Below are 20,509 nucleotides of genomic sequence, written 5' to 3' on the forward strand. Positions count from 1 at the left end.
GCACTTTCGGGGGGGGGGGGGGGAGGGGCGGACAGTGGTAAAAGTATTTGTTTTCTCTATAAAGTCCCGAAAGATGACTGGAAGAAACTCTGCCCGGAATAGATGCATCAAAGAAACGGCTGCCATCGCCAGCTGATCGAATATTTGCTGGTATTAAAAATTTAATTTTATCTTTCTATTATTGCATTTATTAATGTTTAAAATAAATTTTATTGACTAATTTATGACTAATTAATTAGAGTGAAAATGGACTATATTGCATTCTTACAGGATATGAATGTGTCTGGATGTAAATGCATTAGATTAGATTAAATAAGTTTACAAGATTTGGCATAGTTCACTACATTTCACACAAAAAAATAACATAAAAAGACGAAGAAATGAGAATTGAAATGACCTATTCGAATTGTCAGCTCGATCTTTGGCCATCATGATGACTAGGTTAATGCCTTAATTCTTTAGCCTAGCCTAAAATGTAAAGACTTAGTTATGGTGTTATAGTCATTTATGAAACTGAAATAAACGTCGTATTTCGGTATTAGACAAACCACAACTAAACTCCGGCAGTGTCTGCCACCATGGCGCAAGCAGCATCTGCTAGTAGTTTAACCAATTTATATGCAGACTTGAATCGTTGTGGACAAAAACAAGAATACGAAAAAGCTATTCGAATAGCTAATAAAAGTAATTACACTATAGATGTTGACTTTTAATAAAGTACTTACATTTTTTCTGGTCTCAAAATCTTTTTTGAACAAAACTAAAACTGACTGCTGTCTCAGTGTCTGGTTCCCACTGACTGGGCCACTCAACTCACTACTGACTTGAGTCACTTGACTGACACAAGTTACATTTAAAACTGTAGGCCTACTAAACTAACTTTAACTTTACCAACTGAACCACAGAAATATAGATCAAGATCTAGACTAGATTTTGACCACTTTCCGTATGTTGCCGCCGTAGTAGATTTTCTCACTAAATCTAAAATTTATTCAATTTTCAATTTGAATTTAAACATGACTCAGGGGGGCTGAGAAAATGCTTTTCTGGCTAGCCCTGCCACCCGGGCCTATAGCTTGTTTTTATAACATAAAAAACCACCATTTAGCTCATGGTAAACATTTTTAAAAGCAATTCTAAGAATGTCACTGGAACTAAGACGAAAAATCAAGAAGTCATGCATCTGGTCTCACTGTTCTGAACGTTCTATATTTGTTAGCAACCAGCCACGCTTCCAGGGTAGCAAGTAATACTATATTATAGCGCTAACAATTGTAAGACCTGGAAGTTATTAGTCTGCTTGCTTATTTTTTTGCAGATCTTATAGAGAACTACTCCTTGTGCGCAACCAGAAAAAGCGCATAGAAATAAGTGCAAATAGAAAAATGCCCAAAGAGAAATTTTAGCACAAAGACCTAAATGGACTAGATGACCCATTTATACATGATTGTTAGGGTTGCTATGAGAGGGTATTGTTTGACCTGACGCGATCTACGACCGTTTAAAGAATACCACTACCATGAGCATTCACATTACAACGATACAAGCGATATTCGCTTGATGCAATGCCTATTATTTTCTTGTTCAATATTTATTCAACTACTATTCTCGTTTAAATAAACATAAAACTATCCTTGATATCGGCATTACACGGAGTATCTCTTACATTCTCATCTGGCTGTGAACTGGATGTGACCTCATCATAAATTGAATGTGAAATTATAAATGAAAGATTTGTCTGTTTCTATGTCAGAAAAAATAATTGGGTTATAGTCCAAAATTTAAGAAACACAGTTTTTGCATGGAGTTTTAACTTTCTAAAAATAACCTTCAAATGTAGTTTCCCTCTCTCTCTAAAATTTGTCACCCCCCCCCTCCAAATAATACTAAAATTCAATTTATTGAATTATGTCGTATGTATGATCTTTATTCAAAATTAAGCGCAAAATAAGCAGAAGTAAAAGAAATACAAAAATTGGTTGTTGGACATGGGTTAAAAATACTGTTTGTAGACCTACTTAATTTTACTTTTATAAGGCTTGCTAATAGCATTAATTGGAATAGATGAGTTTGTTGTCAGGTGGTGGTTAAAAAAATACAACCTTAGATGGGAACAGTTCATTGTTGAGATACATTTTAGTGTAGGTCTTCCTATTTATTTTTAAGCAGAAATGTTTTAGGACTAATTTTATTGATATATTTTTCTTCAATTGTATTAATAAAAGATTTTCAATCATCACATTTAAATAAAGGAGTGTTTGTTTTTAGTTTTACAGCAATATCCAGATGAATTTTCTGCTTTCAACTGTAAAATTGTCAGCTTTCTTCTCTTGGATCGTTTTGATGAAGCTTTAACTGCCCTCAACAAAGACAAAAATCATTCTGGGTATGTTAATAATGAGTAGAACCACTTTGTACATTTACAGAGTAGCTTAAGTTAAATATTAGATTACTTTCAAATTTTTCTGTATAAAATTAATTAATTCCAAGAGCTACTCTTTCTAATTTATGGATTTTTTGTTTGACAATGTTAGTGAACTATTTCAGCTGTTCAAAGGATTGTGTGGTTATCATTATGCTCAGCTGCCTTTCTTTTATTGGTTGTTAACACTTCCTCAGTGGGGAAGCAAGTGAATCAGTGAATTGTCACCCACTGATGGTAGTGCATTTAAGGGCTGATCCCTGACAGACAACATAACTCACAGCTGGAGTGATAGCACATTGCTATGCACAATTTATTTTGAATGCAACCAAGCATATCAAAAGCGTACCACGTTCCTCTTTGACCAACAAAGGTTATCTGTAACAGATACAAGTACAATCTAGTTTTTATAAAATACGAATTAAGTTATCAACAATATTAATAATCCACATTCCAGCCAAATCACCTATCGCGTATTTTAACACAGTTATATCTCCTATCTGCTGGTAACATCAGTTTTTCTGTTAAGGTATTACAAGTTATTTGAGCCTAAGACTTTACTTGAAATTTGTGAGATGGCTTAACTTTGTTATTTTATTTTTAACTAATGTAACTATTTGTGAGATTTTGAAATATATTTTCAGTTTCTTTTTTTAACCTTTAAATTTTTGTGTTTTAGGTCTCTGAAGTTTGAAAAAGCTTATTGTGAATATCGGTTGAATCGCACTAATGAAGCTTTGAATACTTTAAGATCTATTACTTCTCATGACACCAGAAGCAAAGAACTTCTATGCCAAGTTGTAAGTTTGTTTCCTGGTTTTATAGTTGTATTTTATTAACAGTTAATAAAATCATATGGGCCGATCTAGCTTTTATTCACTATAATTTTGAAATTTTAAGTTTTATTCATAGTTTACTTTGTAATGTAAATAACAATGAATTCAGTATTATGTGAACCCCAGTGATAACACTTAGCCCAACTCCTACTTTAATTCTTAAAATATTATTAGCAATACTCTGAAGCTAAATCCCCCATTATTGTCATCTATATCTACATTAGAAAAGTATTAGGCTGCTTTTATTTAGTTAAAGAGGGTTATTTTAATTAATGCTACTTTTTTTTTTAAAGCTTTACAGAATTGAGGAATATGAAGAGTGTAACAGCTTGTATAGGGACGTCATCAAAAATTCCCAAGTGAGAATAATTTTTTGGTCATTATTGTATGTGTGAACCAACAGAATTGTAATTTAGTGTATGAATCGTTTATTATCTAGGCAAATGACAATCTGTTTCAACCAGACACTTATTAAAAAAATATTTTAAAATATAAAGCATTATGCAGGAAATTAGTTTTAGTTATTATTTTAAAGTCAAAATAGCTTAATAATCAACATATAACTATTAAAAGTAATATGAAACATATAAAATAACTGAACTATTATTTCAATTAAAAAAAAATATCTATATATATAATTCTCTTCTGGGAGACGCTAGAAAACAAGCTGTAAGCGCGCTCCCTACCACCCCACCCCTACATGGTCTTGTGAGCTGTGGTTTACATTCGTAGAGCCCAGTTTAGTGACGGCTATTAGGGGCAGATAATTTAGTTTGAAATGATTTTAAACTTAGGGGAGGTAACTAAGAGGAGGCTGCTTTCACTGGGGGGGGGGGGGGGGAGGTGTAGGGTAGGGGTTGGGGGAAGGAGGGTGGGGGTAGTATCGTTCTTAACGACCTACTGATAGTGTTTTAAAGTAAATATTTTCAGTGGCAGCATTGGTACTGTCGAATTCATAAATTATGAATTACTGAAAAGTAGAAAATAAAACAACTAAATAGCGGCGTAAGATATGCTGCGGGTCGGCTCGTATATATATAAAACACTAAAAGAAATAACCATAGTGAGAAATGATATTCTTAGGAAATGTAAGTAGGTATTGTTACAATTTATGTTTAGCATGTATTTGTTGGTAATTTAATCTTTGTTGCTCTCTGTAAACAGGCATTTCACCTGCAAATTAACTAGTGCAAGATGTCTGCAAAATTACAATTTTTTAAAAACTGAAGATGTCAAAATTAAATCACACATTTACATGTTGATTTGTCAAAATCTTATGGCCTGTATCATTAAAAAAAAATCATCTTCAGTATGTAGTACGATTTCAGTTATAATTATTGTTTTTAGCACATTTATACTACCATAAAACTCTGGATTATATTTTATAGGATGATTTTGACTCTGAGAGACAGACTAACATGGCAGCAGTTGTTGCTTCTCTTCAAATGTGGAATCAAAAAGACATGGTGAGCTCTCATAGTTTTATTGAAAAAGGTCATTTTTTAAGGTGCTGCCTGTTGTTTCACCATTTTCTTGACAATTTAAAGAGCATGTTTTTGTTACTTCTAGGGTGAACTAAATACAGATGAGAGTTCCTATGAAATCTGCTACAACAATGCTTGTTATTATCTTGGGAAGGGGGATCTAAAGACAGCTTTAGAGAAACTAGACAAGGCTGAAGGTAAGTCATGTATTTGATCTCATCAGGAAATTTTGCCTGTTAATTTTTATCCTCTAATTTTCCATTGTTTATGTATGAGCTTATTAAGAATAATAAACATATTGAAGCTTTTTTTGCAAATTCTACAGGCGATTGTCTATTTTTTTTCCCCATATTCTTATTCTTTTCCTTAAACAATAAGTGAAATGTATATCTTTCAGAACTATTAAAGAGTGATGGGGATATAACTGAAGAGGAATTAGATGAAGAATTGGCCATCATAAGGTGTTTATATATTTAGTAGTAATGCTCTTAATAGTAAAGGAATCATCAGTCACAATTTAATGCCTGTGTACAAACATTATACATGAGTATAATTTTTAATAAAATTCCTAGGGTACAACGTGGCTACATTCTCCAGCGTCAAAACAAAAATGATCAAGCTTCCCAGTTGTATAACCAAGTTTTAAAAACAAAACCCTCAGATGCAGGCCTGATTGCAGTTGTTTCTAATAATGTTGTGACAATCAACAAGGTGATTTACATTCAGCTCTTTACTCTCTCTGAAAACTTATCATTCGAGTTTGAAAAATGAAAGCAACAATTGTACGCTTTAAATAATAGAATATTTAATTGGAACTAGTATATTTCATTAAATGTTAAAGGTAAATTAGCCAATTAAAATAAGTTTTCCATATTTGATGCTTATTTTAAAATACAGTATAACTGTTGCATGCCTGTTGTTTGTTTAGTTAACATTCTTTTAACAATTTTCTAGGATCAAAACATCTTTGACTCAAAGCGCAAAATAAAGGCAGCAACAGGTGATAATCTTAAACACAAAACTGTGACAGCCCAACGTCAGCACATTGACATCAACCAGTGTCTGGTACACTTGTACTCCAATCAGGTAATGGCCTTTTTAAAAAAAACATTACAGGTATTAATCTAACCTGATCTAATTAACATATTTGTTTGGTTTGTCTCCATGTTATGTTTTTTTAATAATATGACCAAAAGTAACTGATAACTTTGGTATCTCCCTAGGGTGAACAATGCCACCAGCTGGCTAAGAAGCTGATGGACCAGTACCCATCTCTACATGCCCCCCTATTAATCAGAGCTGCCCAGTTTATCAGAGACAAAAAGATTGATGAAGCTGTTAATCTGCTCAAGGTAAACTTTGGACCTCTGTATTGGTGTTAGATTTATGTACTTTAATAAACAAAGATGAAATATTTTTACAAAATTTGAATGATTTATACTTTTATTTCTTATCTCAAGTGTATATTGTCTCTCTTTAGGGTTATGTACAAAGTCATCCTGAGATGGCCTCCAAGACTCACTTGATAATAGCCCAGCTCTACTTGAACCAGGGTAGCGTTTACCAAGCGTGTGAGGCACTAAAAGCTCTAGGAAATGAAGCTTATAAGTTGGGCATTGTAAGTGAAATAACTGATTTAGAGTAGTCTCAAGAGACATCCACAAAATCTTGAATTATTGATGTGCAGAACAATATTTGATAGACATACATACTTTTTTCTTTAAATTAGGTATCCACTCTAGTGACATTGTATCTTAGTCAAGAGGACAAGGATGCTGCCTCTGAAGTTCTAATTAATGCTGTTAATTGGTACAAAAAGAATGAGGTAAGATGAGATCATCATTATTACAGAATACTCAAAATAAGTCTTTAAACTTAAATACAGCCTAATTATAATAATCATTGGAAATTTTTTTATTTTTTAGTGGGCATTTGTAAATGTAATTTGACCACATGTAGTGTTCCCATCTAGAAAAATTATTTTATAAACTATTTTGTATACACCTTATTGTTAAAAAAATGTTCTCAACACTTTGTCATTATGACATTTAAAGTAACCTTTATTTTCTAGCCCAAATCTTCTAGTCTGTTGACATTAACAAGAGCAAATGCAGATTTCCAGCTAAGGAATGGAAAACCAGAAGAGGCTGCTAAGATGTTAGAGGATTTACGCAAGTATGTGATGTTTTCTTTTGGGCTAAAACTAAATATTCAACAGTTATTTTACTGTTTATTTAATTAGTTAAATGGAAAGAGGATAGTTGTACAAGCCATGTTTTGTTATTGTTAACAACCAGACATAACCTCTGTTTTTTGGATTTTTTCCAGAGCAAATCCTAATGATGCTTTAGTATTAGCGCAGTTGATATCATCCTACTCTCAGTTCGATGCAGCAAAAGCTCAACAGTATCCTTTAGGATTGATTTTTATTCAGATCAACTTTTGTTTTTGTTTGACCATTTTCTTAGCAACTTTATTTCTGCACTGCAATTTTAAATATTTGTCAAAATGGTGTTACGATTGTGTGAAAAGTTAAATTTAAAAAATTAAACAATTAATAATTGTAAAACAAAAGTTTTCAAAAATAATTTAACACAGGATATTTTATTTAAAACGAAGTATTGCGTTATATTTAGTATAAAACTCCTTAACTACGTCGTAGAATTAGCAAAGATTTACCATCTGTTGTCAAGATTATTGCTGGCCTAGATGTGGATGCCTTGGAAGCGTCATTCAGCACCTTAGGGCCAAAATACATGAAGAAATTACAACCTCAGAAGGGAGAGGCCTCACCTGGGGCGTAAGTTTTTTGTCATTTTTTATTTTTTATGATTTTCATGTTTTAGGGTACTCTCTTTTTGGTTTGCCATGTGGAAGGAAAACATTTGACTCGCAATAAACTTGGTTTGTGTTTGATCTTCATACTTACTACTCCAGAATTTATGGAGTTCCCACTGGAGTGCTGAAGAAACTCATCATACACCATCATTACTTATGGAATCAATTTTTAAATAATAGCAAATGCTCAAGCAGTAGGATTTGTCTTACGTAAAGTTTTTATTTCACTAGATCTGGGGATACTAAGTCAGGAGATGCGCTGATGCAAAAGAAAAAACAAAGGAAGAAGAAGAAAGGTATGAAATAATTTGTAAGAAATACTTAATTGGTTACTGATGGCGATGCACCCTTTTTCCACTAACTCTAGCATCTTTTTCAATTATTACTATAACAATAAGTAATACCTATGACATAAAATTCAGTGTTTAACTATCTTTACTGGACCACACAAGCTGTTTGTTTTTGGAAAAATGTTTAAAAAAGATTGAAGAAATCATAAATATGATTTTAAACAATTAATAAATACAATTTATTCATTAAATTTTCCATTTCACTAGGAAAATTACCTAAAAACTGCAAACCAGGTAGTGATATTGACCCAGAAAGATGGTTACCTCGAAAAGAAAGATCATACTACAGAGGCAAAAGAAAGGATAAAAGAAAGGAAATAGGTTAGTCATAGCTTGTAAAAAAACTGCTACAATTTGGAATATTTATGATAATTATTTATAATTATCTGGATTTAAAATATAATCATGAAAATTATATGCAATTTTTTTTCTTATAATGTTGGGTATGTTTAAAATGAAAATATTATGATTACATTTGTGTACCAAAAAGTGAATGTTTTCAGGTAAAGGTACCCAAGGGTTAACTGCTGCTACTCAAGCTTTGGCAGATTCTTTGTAAGTTTTAACAGAATTTATTTCCTTGTAGTTTAAAAATTATGTGCCTTGTTTCTTAATACCTAAAGAGAATTAAATAAAAATGTAGAGTTATGTGCCTTGATTCTCATACCAAAGTATAATTAAATGAAAATGTTGAGTTATGTGCCTTATTTCATTGCACCTAAGAATTAAAAACAGATGATGCCTTTTGCTTGTTGTTACCAAAGATTGACATGAAAATGTTTGTTGACAGAGATGCAAGTAAATCAGTGTCGAGTGAAGCGGCATCACCTCGCCCCTCTGCTAGTACGTCCTCCCCTCAGTCTACCCCAACCCCCACACCTATCCCCCAGGGACCACGCCAACAAAAGCCTGTGCAAGCCAACAAAAAGAAGAAGAAGGCTGGAAAAGGAGGGAAATGGTAGGGGTTGCTGGCCTGCCTGTCCCCCACAAGTTCTTTGTATTAGGACAGTGGATCAGCACATTTAAAAAAAATTAAGATTCATCATTTTACTTCGTTTTTAAATGACTCTTTTGTAAGATTTCTTTTTCCTAATCAATGAAATTCAAAATAAAATAACTGTGATGATTTTGAAACAATGGATGTATTGTAACAGCTAGGTTTTGATAAATATTGTTAAGTCAATCTCTGTCAACAGTAAACTGGATATACAAAAAACACCTCAACGGATGTGAGATTTTCATTTATCTATGAGATATTTGTTTCAGACTGGTAAACTCTATCTTATATAAAGTATGTCTGTTCAATTTTAAATTGCATTATTTTAGTCATTTTTACAAAATAATAAGCAATAGTTTTAATGTCAAAGGTTTTAAAACATTTTTTTTAAAACAACACATTTTTTGTTTCTTAAAATTTAAATATCTTCTGCTTGAAATAAGATTTATTAAATGTTAAAAACTGCTTAAATTGAAACTATAAAAAATCAAATGCTACCAACTTTATAGTAGAACCAACTGGCAAAGTCAAGGTAGCTTAGTGAGCCAGTATTATTCAATACCTAATCTGTGACAGTAGTTTGTTAAAGGATGCAAAATATTGTTTGGTGCAATTGATGAATAACTGCATGCATTGCATGATGAACAAGTTTGTGTTGGTCTTGCACCTACAACTGTACAATTTATAAACATAACTTAAATCTTGCATTTATTCTACTCAAAATTGGAATGACAACTTGTTAAGCTTTTGGTAGACTACCATGAGAAGAAAATATAACTATTTAAAGGATACTGTTTTTGAATGTGTTAAATTATTTACTATTATTTGGTTAATGGTGTAAACAAATTAAATAAATGCATTATCTGGCATTTTGAGTCATTTTTTTATATTTAGTTGACTGAATGTTGAGCTGAGGCAGATGAGGACAAGTTTTTTGAATTGTTGGGAAATTTCTGTAGGAGTATGCTCTGGGTGCCTGATACACTGACTAACCATATTTCACTGATTAAAAACTGCCCACAAAGTAATTTCTACCTAAAAGAATGCCTTGACCGGCAAGGAGGTACGGTAGTAGTATTTGTGGACACAAATAAAGGGAGACCACTATACTATGAATAAATGTAATATTGAAGCCAGCTCCCCTCCCCATTATACCATGCTCAAAACCAAAGTTGGAAGTCGACTTCTCTTTACACTTCGTCCATGACAAATAGATCCCAATGTTAACACCAACCGTAAGTGTTTGGGGTAGGGGAATAAGGTTGGTCTACACTGTCCATGCCTGGCAAAGTAAGAAATCTGATCCAGTTCTCTCTAATTCTCCATTTCTATTTTATACAATTTCAGGTTTCTTACTACGCATGTATATAATGTTGAGGTTCTAATAGGTATTCTCGAGAGGGAGTGTGAGTAAGTGGTTTATGTAGCACACATACTGGCTGTTGAACACATACACATGCTGGCTGTTGTACACATACATACTGGCTGTTGTACACATACACATGCTGGCTGTTGAACACATACACATGCTGGCTGTTGTACACATACATACTGGCTGTTGTTTGAATATGATATTGTACAACAGTCCTGCCCGTCTGCAGCCAATGATAGAGTGACCTTCAGTCTGTATGGTGGAGGTCACTACCTCAAAATCCTATTTTTCCCTATGGATCTTGTATTTTTTTTTACTGATGTATACAACAATGGTTTCATTTGAGAAAGAAGACCATATGTCCGACAAAAAACCTGACAAAAAAGTTTTTAGAAACACATTCATGTTAAAAAAATATTCCACCCGGTTTTTAAAAAAAATAATTTAATAAACCACTCTAATTTTAAAAATAACCTCTCTAACAAATTCACTGCTGCATCCAAAATAAAAATAAACCGGGAGTGATCTCCCCTAAACTTTCTCGAATATTCTTATATAAAATAACAGGGGATGGGAACTCGGGCTATAGACATGATTTTTAATCCATTTTAAATACTTAAAGTTTTAAAAATAGAATAAAATCTCGTAGAAAAAAGATTGCACACCAAGTGAACGCCAAATAAAAAAGTGCATAATAGTGCGCAATATTATTAGTACTTTAAAAATTTACATTAGTTTTTTGAGAAATCGGAAGTAGCGTAAATTAGTACTTCCGGGCAACGGAAATTACTCAAAATTTGACAGAAGGTAGAGAATTAGATCTTATACTTACATGTGAAATTTCATTTATCTATCTGAAATAGTACTCAAGTTATAGGCTTTTGAAAAATTCAAAGTAGAAAAAGTACAACTTCCGGTTATCGGAAATCGCTCAAAAGTTGATACGGATCTACGATTTTGATAAAATACTTATATATGAAATTTCATCAACCTAGCTGTAACGGTACTCAAGTTATCGTGTTTACACACGGACAGACACACACACACACAGACATACGGACAGAATTGCAAAGCCCAGTTTTTCAGACTGGATTAGGCATCAAAACCTCTTAATTTTGATAAATCTGGATTGATAATTTTTGCCCGATTAAAATAAGTCCTCTATACTTCGGATGTGATGAAGGACTGAGGTGTAGTACGGTGAAAATTGTTAAAATTTCAAGTGATTTTTGTGCACGATTACAATACTTTCTCTATACTTCGTATATACGAGAAAGTAATAATAAAAATAAAAATCTGAAAATAAATTGCATTTTAAAAACTTTGGGTACTAGAAACTCACAGGAAGTGACGTCATGTAAATTTCCGCAACTCTCTTTTTAAAAAATGGCTGATCCAGACAAGCAATAACTTCCTTGTTTTTAAAACAATAAACATCATGTAGCCGTAAACCTTCTAGAAACCTCGGCGCCAACCAGTAGTTTCCTTACCAAAAACATATCCAGCTAGATGTAGTATACCAGAATCAAGTAGTTTTAACTAGACTTACTGTATTGCAGCATCGAACTGTTATTATATAGATCTATTAATTACCGAATCTAAAATTAAATACTGAAAATACCGCTAGTACCATCTCATTCTAAACTCTAATCAAATTATTTTAGCATAGGTTAGTAATAGTATTTAGACCCAAAAAGCTAACTACTGATTTTCGCAAGCAACGATACTTTAAGCGAAAGAGATTAAGGTAAGTATCGTTATCGACGAAAACGTATTCGAAAATAGTGGTTAGTGGCCAGTGTTTTATTGCTAGAGTAGAAGTCAGGTGAATAACTAGTACTTTGATGTTTACAAGAAAATTAATTAATTACTCATTAATTAGCTATAGCTAAATATTTGTTTAGCTAGACAAGCACAATAAATCCTATACATAATTTAAGAGTGTAAAGTACCTTTTTCAAACTTAATTTTGTTGCATTTGGGGTGTGGTATGAAGAGCAACAGTGTTAAACCAGTGGCGTAGCTAGGTTATTTGTTGGACTAGTGCGGTTAACCTCGTTGATGCCCCCAAAATGACACGTATCATTCAATGAAAGCATTTGGTGCCTATAATTTTTTCCTGATTCCTAGCCATCCGTGCTACGGACTGTCTTAAACTGACAGCCCAAGGCACGCTAAAACTCATACTAGCCCCCCCCCCCCCCTCTCCCCACACGTTATAACTTGCTGACAAACAGCCCCCCCCCCCCCCCACACACACACAATGCACGAGACACCGACAACTAAGCACCAGCCGTCTGCAAGGTCTCCTAATTAGAAACAACAGTCCCTACAGTTGTTAAAGAGTGAATACAAAAGCCTTCAATCTTTTTCAGCTTTGACAAGTGCAGTGTTTGAGAACTCAGGTTGAAGAAGAGCAACTAAAGCAAGCAACTGGCTAGAAAGAAATGGACTATTTACCCTGCAGGACGGATTAAAGATCTTTCTCTAGCCACTGACCCGCCCAGAGTGTACTGACGTGCTGTGAGATTCCACCTGCACCGTGCTCAACATGATCCAAGCTAGATCAACGCGAGTCTGTGTCTCCAGCTCAAATCTCTACGACACGACCGATAGCAACGGCTATCACGTGACCTCCAGGGGCAAAAATGACTCCTCAGTCAAATGTTTTGATGACATGACAGGGGCGGGCTCAAGATGGCGCAGGACTCCGTGCTACCACGTGTCGCCGGTGGTGGCGAAATATCACGTGAACTACAAGGAAGGCTGGAGAATCAGCCGCGACCGCTCGGCCGTCACCCAGTGGCACGCCACTAACACCAAGGCCTGTCAGCTGACACACTCTAAGGAATGGCAGGTGGAGCACATGTCCAGGTGGCACCTGACGTCACTGGCCGGCTGGCACACCACCCACATGCCCGGATGTTACTTCAGCCACCAGACGGGATGGCCCGTGATGCACATGTCCCGGTGGAGCTTGAAACGCACCACGAGGGTCGACCAAGGCGGCTCTGGCTGTGTTGTGCGGGCCAGTCGCCATGACCCCGGGGGTAGGTCGCGAAGGAAGAGACCGACGATCCAGGAGGGTAAGAAAAGGGAACGTCTTACAGGAAGCCAGAGACGCCGGGACCTAATGAACACGTCAGCCAACAACCAGGCCGCCAGCCATTACAGGACTTCCATTCGATCATCTCATAAACTACGGCCAAGTCAATCTCATGTCTGTTTAATCGATCCACCCAATCAACCTCAGCTGCTGTATCGATCTCCCCCCAAATACCAAGACGTCGCCACGGAAACAAACAATTCAAGTATCAAGACTTTTGAGAGCTCTGACCTTAACCTGAGTTCCTCCCCTGCAGAAACCAAACTCCCGTCTCCTCCACGAGATCGCTACAGGTTCTCGTCTTCCGAGTTCTCCGGGAAACCGTTCTCGAGCAGCCACTACAACAGCAACACGTGGCGAGATGCCGTGTCGCAGGCCTACCGCTCCGGCCTGTCCAGGTCCTGGGGAGACTCGGCCATCTCGTCCTCCTGGCTGGACAGGGTCAACCACTCGTGGCAGAGCAGGACGTCGTGCAGCTATCGCGAGGACGTGTCGTTAGCGTACTGTGCCGTGTTTACACAGGGGGCCGACGTCGTCCCCGAGAAGCTCCGTATGAAGTTAAGATAAGCTCAGCTTCTCGGTCAGTCATTTAGTCAGATAAGCTCCGTATCTAGTTCAGATAAACTTTGGATGCTGTTCAGATTAGGTCGTCTTCTTGATCTACTAATTTCAAAATGCTTTTAAAATGTGATAGGCTGATAATATTTACTTTCGCTTGATCCTATGCAACGGATATATATATATATATATATATATATATATATATATATATATATATATATATATATATATATATATATAAGCTACATTACATCACCATTTTATAAAGAATAAACTGTAAAAAATATTTATATTCTTAAATTTGTTAATAATTTCAGCAATGAGCCTTTTCTCATCTTTGCATTTTAGGATCTAAATTAATTTAAATTTATAGTATTTAATTTCTACTTTTGTTTTTACGTTTTAAAACAGCAACAACATGAAGGAGATTTGAATAAAATAGATCCCTCCCCCTACCACCATAAAGCTAACTGTCAATCTAAGAGAAAGCTTTTTACCTCTGCCGGGGCTAAGTCCTGGCCGGAACCGCTAGAACAATAAACTCTGTTGTTAATAAAGCTTGAAAGTGTAATCGAACTTTGGAATATATAGACAACTTCCCAGAGTGCCGTTTACCCGTTACAACCACCCCGACCCCTCCCCACAGTGCTATTTACCCCTGTCACAGATTGTCACAACCACCTCGACTCCCCCCCCCCCCCACAGTGCTATTTACCCCTGTCACAGATTGTCACAACTTCCTCGACCCCTTCCAACAGTGCTATTCACCCCTGTCACAGATTGTCACAACCACCGCGACCCCTCCCCCCCACAGTGCTATTCACCACTGTCACAGATTGTCACAACCACCCGACTCCCCCCCCCCACAGTGCTATTTTACCCCTGTCACAGATTGTCACAACCACCCCGACTACTCCCCACTGTGCTATTTACCCCTGTCACAGATTGTCACAACCACCTTCCCATAATGCCATTTACCCAACCACATACTGTCACAATCTCTCAAATCCCTCCCCCGAACACGACACCACATTTGTGACACATCACACGGCTTGTTGCTTGTATAACATTTTATTGTCATCACCATAGATCCTTGGGTGCTATCCAGTGCTAACATCTGAAAGTATGTAAACCTTCCCACACAAATACATTTGTCTAGAAAATTTCCAAAAGAATAAGTTTTAACATAAAAGGGAAAGAACTCGAGTGGACAATTTGTCGTGGCCTGCTTTGCTTGGTGAATGATGTTGTGTGATGATATCCTGACATCAAGTTGGACACAAAGTGACAAGACAGCTCAAGTAGAAGAGTGTGAAGTGTGCGATGCTTTCAACATGTGTGATCGTTGCTGTTTAGTTGCGAGGTTCGGCTTCGACATAGAAGTGATGTTCGGTGCCACGAATCCCTTACACTTATCGAGGCGAATACAAATGACGGCAAGGAGAGACGCAGTCTGATGGTTGCCGTCATTTGTTGCCTGCCGCCGCTGCCGCCGCCTTGTACGAGTAGGACATGATGGCCGGGTCGTTGTCCAGACGAGAGTGCGCCTCCATCTGCTGCCCCGAGCCGTGACCCACATCCGGGCATCGCTGCAGCGGAAGGACAGTCGCCATTTTTGATATCCGACATAAGTTGGGTGGCACTTGTTGTTGTTGGGATAGCCGGCAGGCGTTAGGTTGAACTGCTTGTTGGTTTTGACTTGTTGGCGGGGGTGGCAGAGAATGCACCGTCTGCTGGGGTGGGTGCACCGTCTGCTGGGGTGGGTGCGCCGATTGGGGCGGTGGATGCGCCTGTTGTTGGAGTTGGTTGGGATATTGAGTTGGTCGCTGTGGCTGTTGTAAGCCGGGCTGTTGTAAGCCGGGCTGTTGTAAGATGGGCTGTTGTAAGCCGGGCTGTTGTAAGCCGGGCTGTTGTAAGTTAGGTTGTTGTAAGCCGGGCTGTTGTAAGCCGGGCTGTTGTAAGCCGGGCTGTTGTAAGCCGGGCTGTTGTAAGTTAGGTTGTTGTAAGTTGGGCTGTTGTAAGCTGAGTTGCTGTTGTAGGCTGTGCTGTTGTAAGCCGAGTTGCTGTTGTAAACAGGGCTGTTGTAAGCTGTGCTGTTGTAAACTGGGCTGTTGTATGCTGAGTTGCTGTTGAAACGGAGATGATGATGATAATGTCATCGACTGGTTGTTGATCAAATCCCAGGTGAAAGGTCTGGAGCGTTGTTGTAAAAATGGCTGTTGATGACGTAATTGACTGGAAACCACGTGAGTACCTCGGTTTTGATTCCTGAAACAGAAAGTTCGAGTTTAAAGTAAACTGGTACTCACTGTAAACTTGCTTATAGGGAATTAGCCGGTCTGACTAGCCGGTGTCCAGGCCAGTTCCGGCTAGTTAAAAATCTCATCGTTCCCGTGTATGCTCACCGTACCGAAGCCCGGTCGCCGATACAACTGACTGACACACTACCTAGCGGCTTATAGTTTAGAACCCGCTAATTCGAATAACTCGATAGAAATCTTCGTTTAGCTGTTTAATTATGTGATCAATGATTCGTAAGTAGTTTAAAGTATTTAATAAAAACTTACATAATAACAACATAGTGTTGTATGCACTAAAAAAATTAAATTAAATGATTTTCTTTAAATTAAATCTATATGTATAATTCTCTTCTGGGAGACGCTAGAAAACAAGCTGTAAGCGCGCTCCCTACCACCCCACCCCTACATGGTCTGGTGAGCTGTGGTTCACACTAAATGTTTCATTCGTAGAGCCGGGTTTAGTGACGGCTATTGGGGGCAGATAATTTAGTTTGAAACGATTTTAAACTTAGGGGAGGTAACTAAGAGGAGTTTACTTACACGGGGTGGGGGGGGGGGGGGAGTTGGGGTTGGGGAAAAGGGGTGGGGGGTTATCGTCCTTTAACGAGCTACTGATAGTGTTTTAAAGCAAATATTTTCAGTGGCAGCGTTAGTTCTGTCGAATTCACAAACTATGAATTACTGAACTGTAGAAAATAAAACAACTAAATAGCGGCGTATGATACGCCGCGGGACGGCTCGTTTACTATAAAGTAAATAGTAGCGAATTGTTATATATTTGAAGAAAATAAGGTTATTTTCTTTTTTTTTGTGTATATTTAAAAGTCTTATTTATAACAGCTTTATTACATTAAAAATGTAATACTTTTAAAAGAATCACATTTCATAGCTAAAAAAATTAGCGATGTAAATAAACCCAATAAAATTTACTTAATAGCGCGATAAAGCTAGGACTTAATACAATCTTTAATTTAAGAAGTTATTAGATATTTAAATTTGTCAAACTGCATGTCGCAATTGATGTTTAAAAGAAATCGGTACGGTATAAGTGGTTGAGATTTCACTCGCAATTTCCGATCTATGACAGAAGAATCAAGTTCTATGAAAGTTGTACAACAATATCCGGGTTACTATGGTAATGTTTTTTTTAACCTGTTGTCTCGTTACCCACCACGTTTTATGCTTGAGTTGTCTCGTTACCTACCACGTTTTATGCTTGAGTTGTCTCGTTACTTACCACGTTTTATGCTTGAGTTGTTCTTCTTCCTCTTCCTGCCTCTTTGCCTCATCCGCAAGATATTGCCTCCTGATCTCATCCACCTCAAAATAAGCGTTGTCGAGAACGTTCCGCTTCCCCAATGAGTCCGTTAGTCGGTCCACCTGTATAAAAAATCTTAGTGAGATGACGGTATAACAGCTACAACAACACAAGGTACACATGTGTGGACAATCTTAGTGAGATGACAGTGTAACGGCTACAACAACACAATCTTAGTGAGATGACAGTGTAACGGCTACAACAACACAATCTTAGTGAGATGACAGTGTAACGGCTACAACAACACAATCTTAGTGAGATGACAGTGTAACGGCTACAACAACACAATCTTAGTGAGATGACAGTGTAACTGCTACAACAACACAATCTTAGTGAGATGACAGTGTAATGGCTACAACAACACAATCTTAGTGGGATGATAGTGTAACAGCTACAACAACACAATCTTAGTGAGATGATAGTGTAACAGCTACAACAACACAATCTTAGTGAGATGACAGTGTAACGGCTACAACAACACAATCTTAGTGGGATGATAGTGTAACAGCTACAACAACACAATCTTAGTGAGATGACAGTATAACAGCTACAACAACACAATCTTAGTGAGATGACAGTGTAACGGCTACAACAACACAATCTTAGTGAGATGACAGTGTAATGGCTACAACAACACAATCTTAGTGAGATGATAGTGCAACAGCTACAACAACACAATCTTAGTGAGATGACACTTTAACAGCTACAACAACACAATCTTAGTGAGATGACAGTGTAACGGCTACAACAACACAATCTTAGTGAGATGATAGTGTAACAGCTACAACAACACAATCTTAGTGAGATGACAGTGTAACGGCTACAACAACACAATCTTAGTGAGATGATAGTGTAACAGCTACAACAACACAATCTTAGTGAGATGACAGTGTAACGGCTACAACAACACAATCTTAGTGAGATGGCAGTGTAACGGCTACAACAACACAATCTTAGTGAGATGACAGTGTAACGACTACAACAACACAATCTTAGTGAGATGACACTTTAACAGCTACAACAACACAATCTTAGTGAGATGACAGTGTAACGGCTACAACAACACAATCTTAGTGAGATGATAGTGTAACAGCTACAGCAACACAATCTTAGTGAGATGACAGTGTAACGGCTACAACAACACAATCTTAGTGAGATGACAGTGTAATGGCTACAACAACACAATTTTAGTGAGATGACAGTGTAATGGCTACAACAACACAATCTTAGTGAGATGATAGTGTAACAGCTACAACAACACAATCTAGTGAGATGACAGTGTATCGACTACAACAACACAATCTTAGTGAGATGATAGTGTAACAGCTACAACAACACAATCTTAGTGAGATAGCAGTGTAACGGCTACAACAACACAAGGTACACATGTACGGACAATCTTAGTGAGATGACAGTATAACAGCTACAACAACACAAGGTACACATGATACGTGGTACTCGGCAGTGAGGCTTCAGGACAGGCAGACAGTAACAGATAGCACTGACCCTGCAGACAGGCAGACAGTAACAGATAGCACTGACCCTGCAGACAGGCAGACAGTAACAGATAGCACTGACCCTGCAGACAGTAACAGATAGCACTGACCCCACAGACAGGCAGACAGTAACAGATAGCACTGACCCTGCAGACAGGCAGACAGTAACAGACTCATAGATCTTTCTCTAGCCACTGACCCGCCCAGAGTGTACTGACGTGCAGTGAGATTCCACCTGCACCTTGCTCAACATGATCCAAGCTAGATCAACGCGAGTCTGTGTCTCCAGTTCAAATCTCTACGACACGACCGATAGCAACGGCTATCACGTGACCTCCAGGGGCAAAAATGACTCCTCAGTCAAATGTTTTGATGACATGACAGGGGCGGGCTCAAGATGGCGCAGGACTCCGTGCTACCACGTGTCGCCGGTGGTGGCGAAATATCACGTGAACTACAAGGAGGGCTGGAGAATCAGCCGCGACCGCTCGGCCGTCACCCAGTGGCACGCCACTAACACCAAGGCCTGTCAGCTGACACACTCTAAGGAGTGGCAGGTGGAGCACATGTCCAGGTGGCACCTGACGTCACTGGCCGGCTGGCACACCACCCACATGCCCGGATGTTACTTCAGCCACCAGGCGGGATGGCCCGTGATGCACATGTCCAGGTGGAGCTTGAGACGCACCACGAGGGTCGACCAAGGCGGCTCTGGCTGTGTCGTGCGGGCCAGTCACCATGACCCCGTGGGTAGGTCGCCAAGGAAGAGGACGACGATCCAGGAGGGTAAGAAAAAGGAACGTCTTACAGGAAGCCAAAGACGCCGGGACCTAATGAACGTGTCAGCCAACAACCAGGCCGCCAGCCATTACAGGACTTCCATTCGATCATCTCATAAACTACGGCCAAGTCAATCTCATGTCTGTTTAATTGATCCACCCAATCAACCTAAGCTGCTGTATCGATCTCCCCCCAAATACCAAGACGTCGCCACGGAAACAAACAATTCAAGTATCAAGACTTTTGAGAGCTCTGACCTTAACCTGAGTTCCTCTCCTGCAGAGACCAAACTCCCGTCTCCTCCACGAGATCGCTACAGGTTCTCGTCTACCGATTTCTCCGGGAAACCGTTCTCGACCAGCCACTACAACAGCAACACGTGGCGAGATGCCGTGTCGCAGGCCTACCGCTCCGGCCTGTCCAGGTCCTGGGGAGACTCGGCCATCTCGTCCTCCTGGCTGGACAGGGTCAACCACTCGTGGCAGAGCAGGACGTCTTGCAGCTATCGCGAGGACGTGTCTTTAGCGTACTGTGCCGTGTTTACACAGGGGGCCGACGTCGTCCCCGAGAAGCTCCGTAACAAGTTAAGATAAGCTCAGCTGCTTGGTCAGTTATTTAGTCAGATAAGTTTTGTATCTGGTTCAGATAA

At 38.1% G+C, this 20,509-nt stretch overlaps 3 protein-coding genes across 3 annotated transcripts; 2 read left to right on the top strand and 1 right to left on the bottom strand.

Moving 5' to 3' along the window:
• Positions 1 to 544: 544 nt before the first annotated feature.
• On the top strand, positions 545 to 9,796 carry LOC131944670 (signal recognition particle subunit SRP72). Its single transcript, XM_059305444.1, has 19 exons — positions 545 to 684; positions 2,269 to 2,386; positions 3,102 to 3,222; positions 3,552 to 3,617; positions 4,647 to 4,724; positions 4,828 to 4,939; positions 5,140 to 5,203; positions 5,315 to 5,453; positions 5,697 to 5,828; positions 5,966 to 6,094; positions 6,223 to 6,360; positions 6,472 to 6,567; positions 6,814 to 6,917; positions 7,071 to 7,148; positions 7,405 to 7,542; positions 7,812 to 7,876; positions 8,138 to 8,251; positions 8,434 to 8,485; positions 8,721 to 9,796. The coding sequence occupies exons 1-19, from the start codon at positions 579 to 581 to the stop codon at positions 8,890 to 8,892; spliced, it is 2,022 nt and encodes a 673-aa protein (XP_059161427.1). The 5' UTR covers positions 545 to 578; the 3' UTR covers positions 8,893 to 9,796.
• Positions 9,797 to 11,680: 1,884 nt separating this feature from the next.
• On the top strand, positions 11,681 to 14,133 carry LOC131944624 (uncharacterized). Its single transcript, XM_059305326.1, has 2 exons — positions 11,681 to 12,046; positions 12,675 to 14,133. Exon 2 carries the CDS (start codon positions 12,851 to 12,853, stop codon positions 13,970 to 13,972), a length of 1,122 nt encoding a protein of 373 aa, XP_059161309.1. The 5' UTR covers positions 11,681 to 12,046; positions 12,675 to 12,850; the 3' UTR covers positions 13,973 to 14,133.
• Positions 14,134 to 15,432: 1,299 nt separating this feature from the next.
• Positions 15,433 to 19,333, bottom strand: LOC131944660 (PAX-interacting protein 1-like). The gene is made up of 3 exons (XM_059305429.1): positions 19,299 to 19,333; positions 17,504 to 17,683; positions 15,433 to 16,234 (listed from the first exon to the last, which is right to left on the bottom strand). Exons 1-3 carry the CDS (start codon positions 19,331 to 19,333, stop codon positions 15,433 to 15,435), a joined length of 1,017 nt encoding a protein of 338 aa, XP_059161412.1.
• Positions 19,334 to 20,509: the final 1,176 nt, after the last annotated feature.

This window comes from Physella acuta, unplaced genomic scaffold (genome assembly GCF_028476545.2).
Source record: "Physella acuta isolate Inbredline_101_S28 unplaced genomic scaffold, ASM2847654v3 ptg000502l, whole genome shotgun sequence".
Classification (NCBI taxonomy): Eukaryota; Metazoa; Mollusca; class Gastropoda; family Physidae; genus Physella; species Physella acuta.

Bases quoted from the DNA above. Each gene is read 5' to 3' on its own strand.
- LOC131944670 (XM_059305444.1), top strand. From the start codon at position 579: ATGGCGCAAGCAGCATCTGCTAGTAGTTTAACCAATTTATATGCAGAC. The intron at 685-2,268 runs GTAATTACACTA...GTTTGTTTTTAG, and splicing joins TATTCGAATAGCTAATAAAA to TTTTACAGCAATATCCAGAT. The intron at 5,454-5,696 runs GTGATTTACATT...ACAATTTTCTAG, and splicing joins ATGTTGTGACAATCAACAAG to GATCAAAACATCTTTGACTC.
- LOC131944624 (XM_059305326.1), top strand. From the start codon at position 12,851: ATGATCCAAGCTAGATCAACGCGAGTCTGTGTCTCCAGCTCAAATCTC.
- LOC131944660 (XM_059305429.1), bottom strand. From the start codon at position 19,333: ATGTTGAGCAAGGTGCAGGTGGAATCTCACTGCAC. The intron at 17,684-19,298 runs GTCAGTACACTC...GTGTTGTTGTAG, and splicing joins CAGGTGGAATCTCACTGCAC to CTGTTATACCGTCATCTCAC. The intron at 16,235-17,503 runs GTAAGTAACGAG...TTTCTGTTTCAG, and splicing joins CAACTCAAGCATAAAACGTG to GAATCAAAACCGAGGTACTC.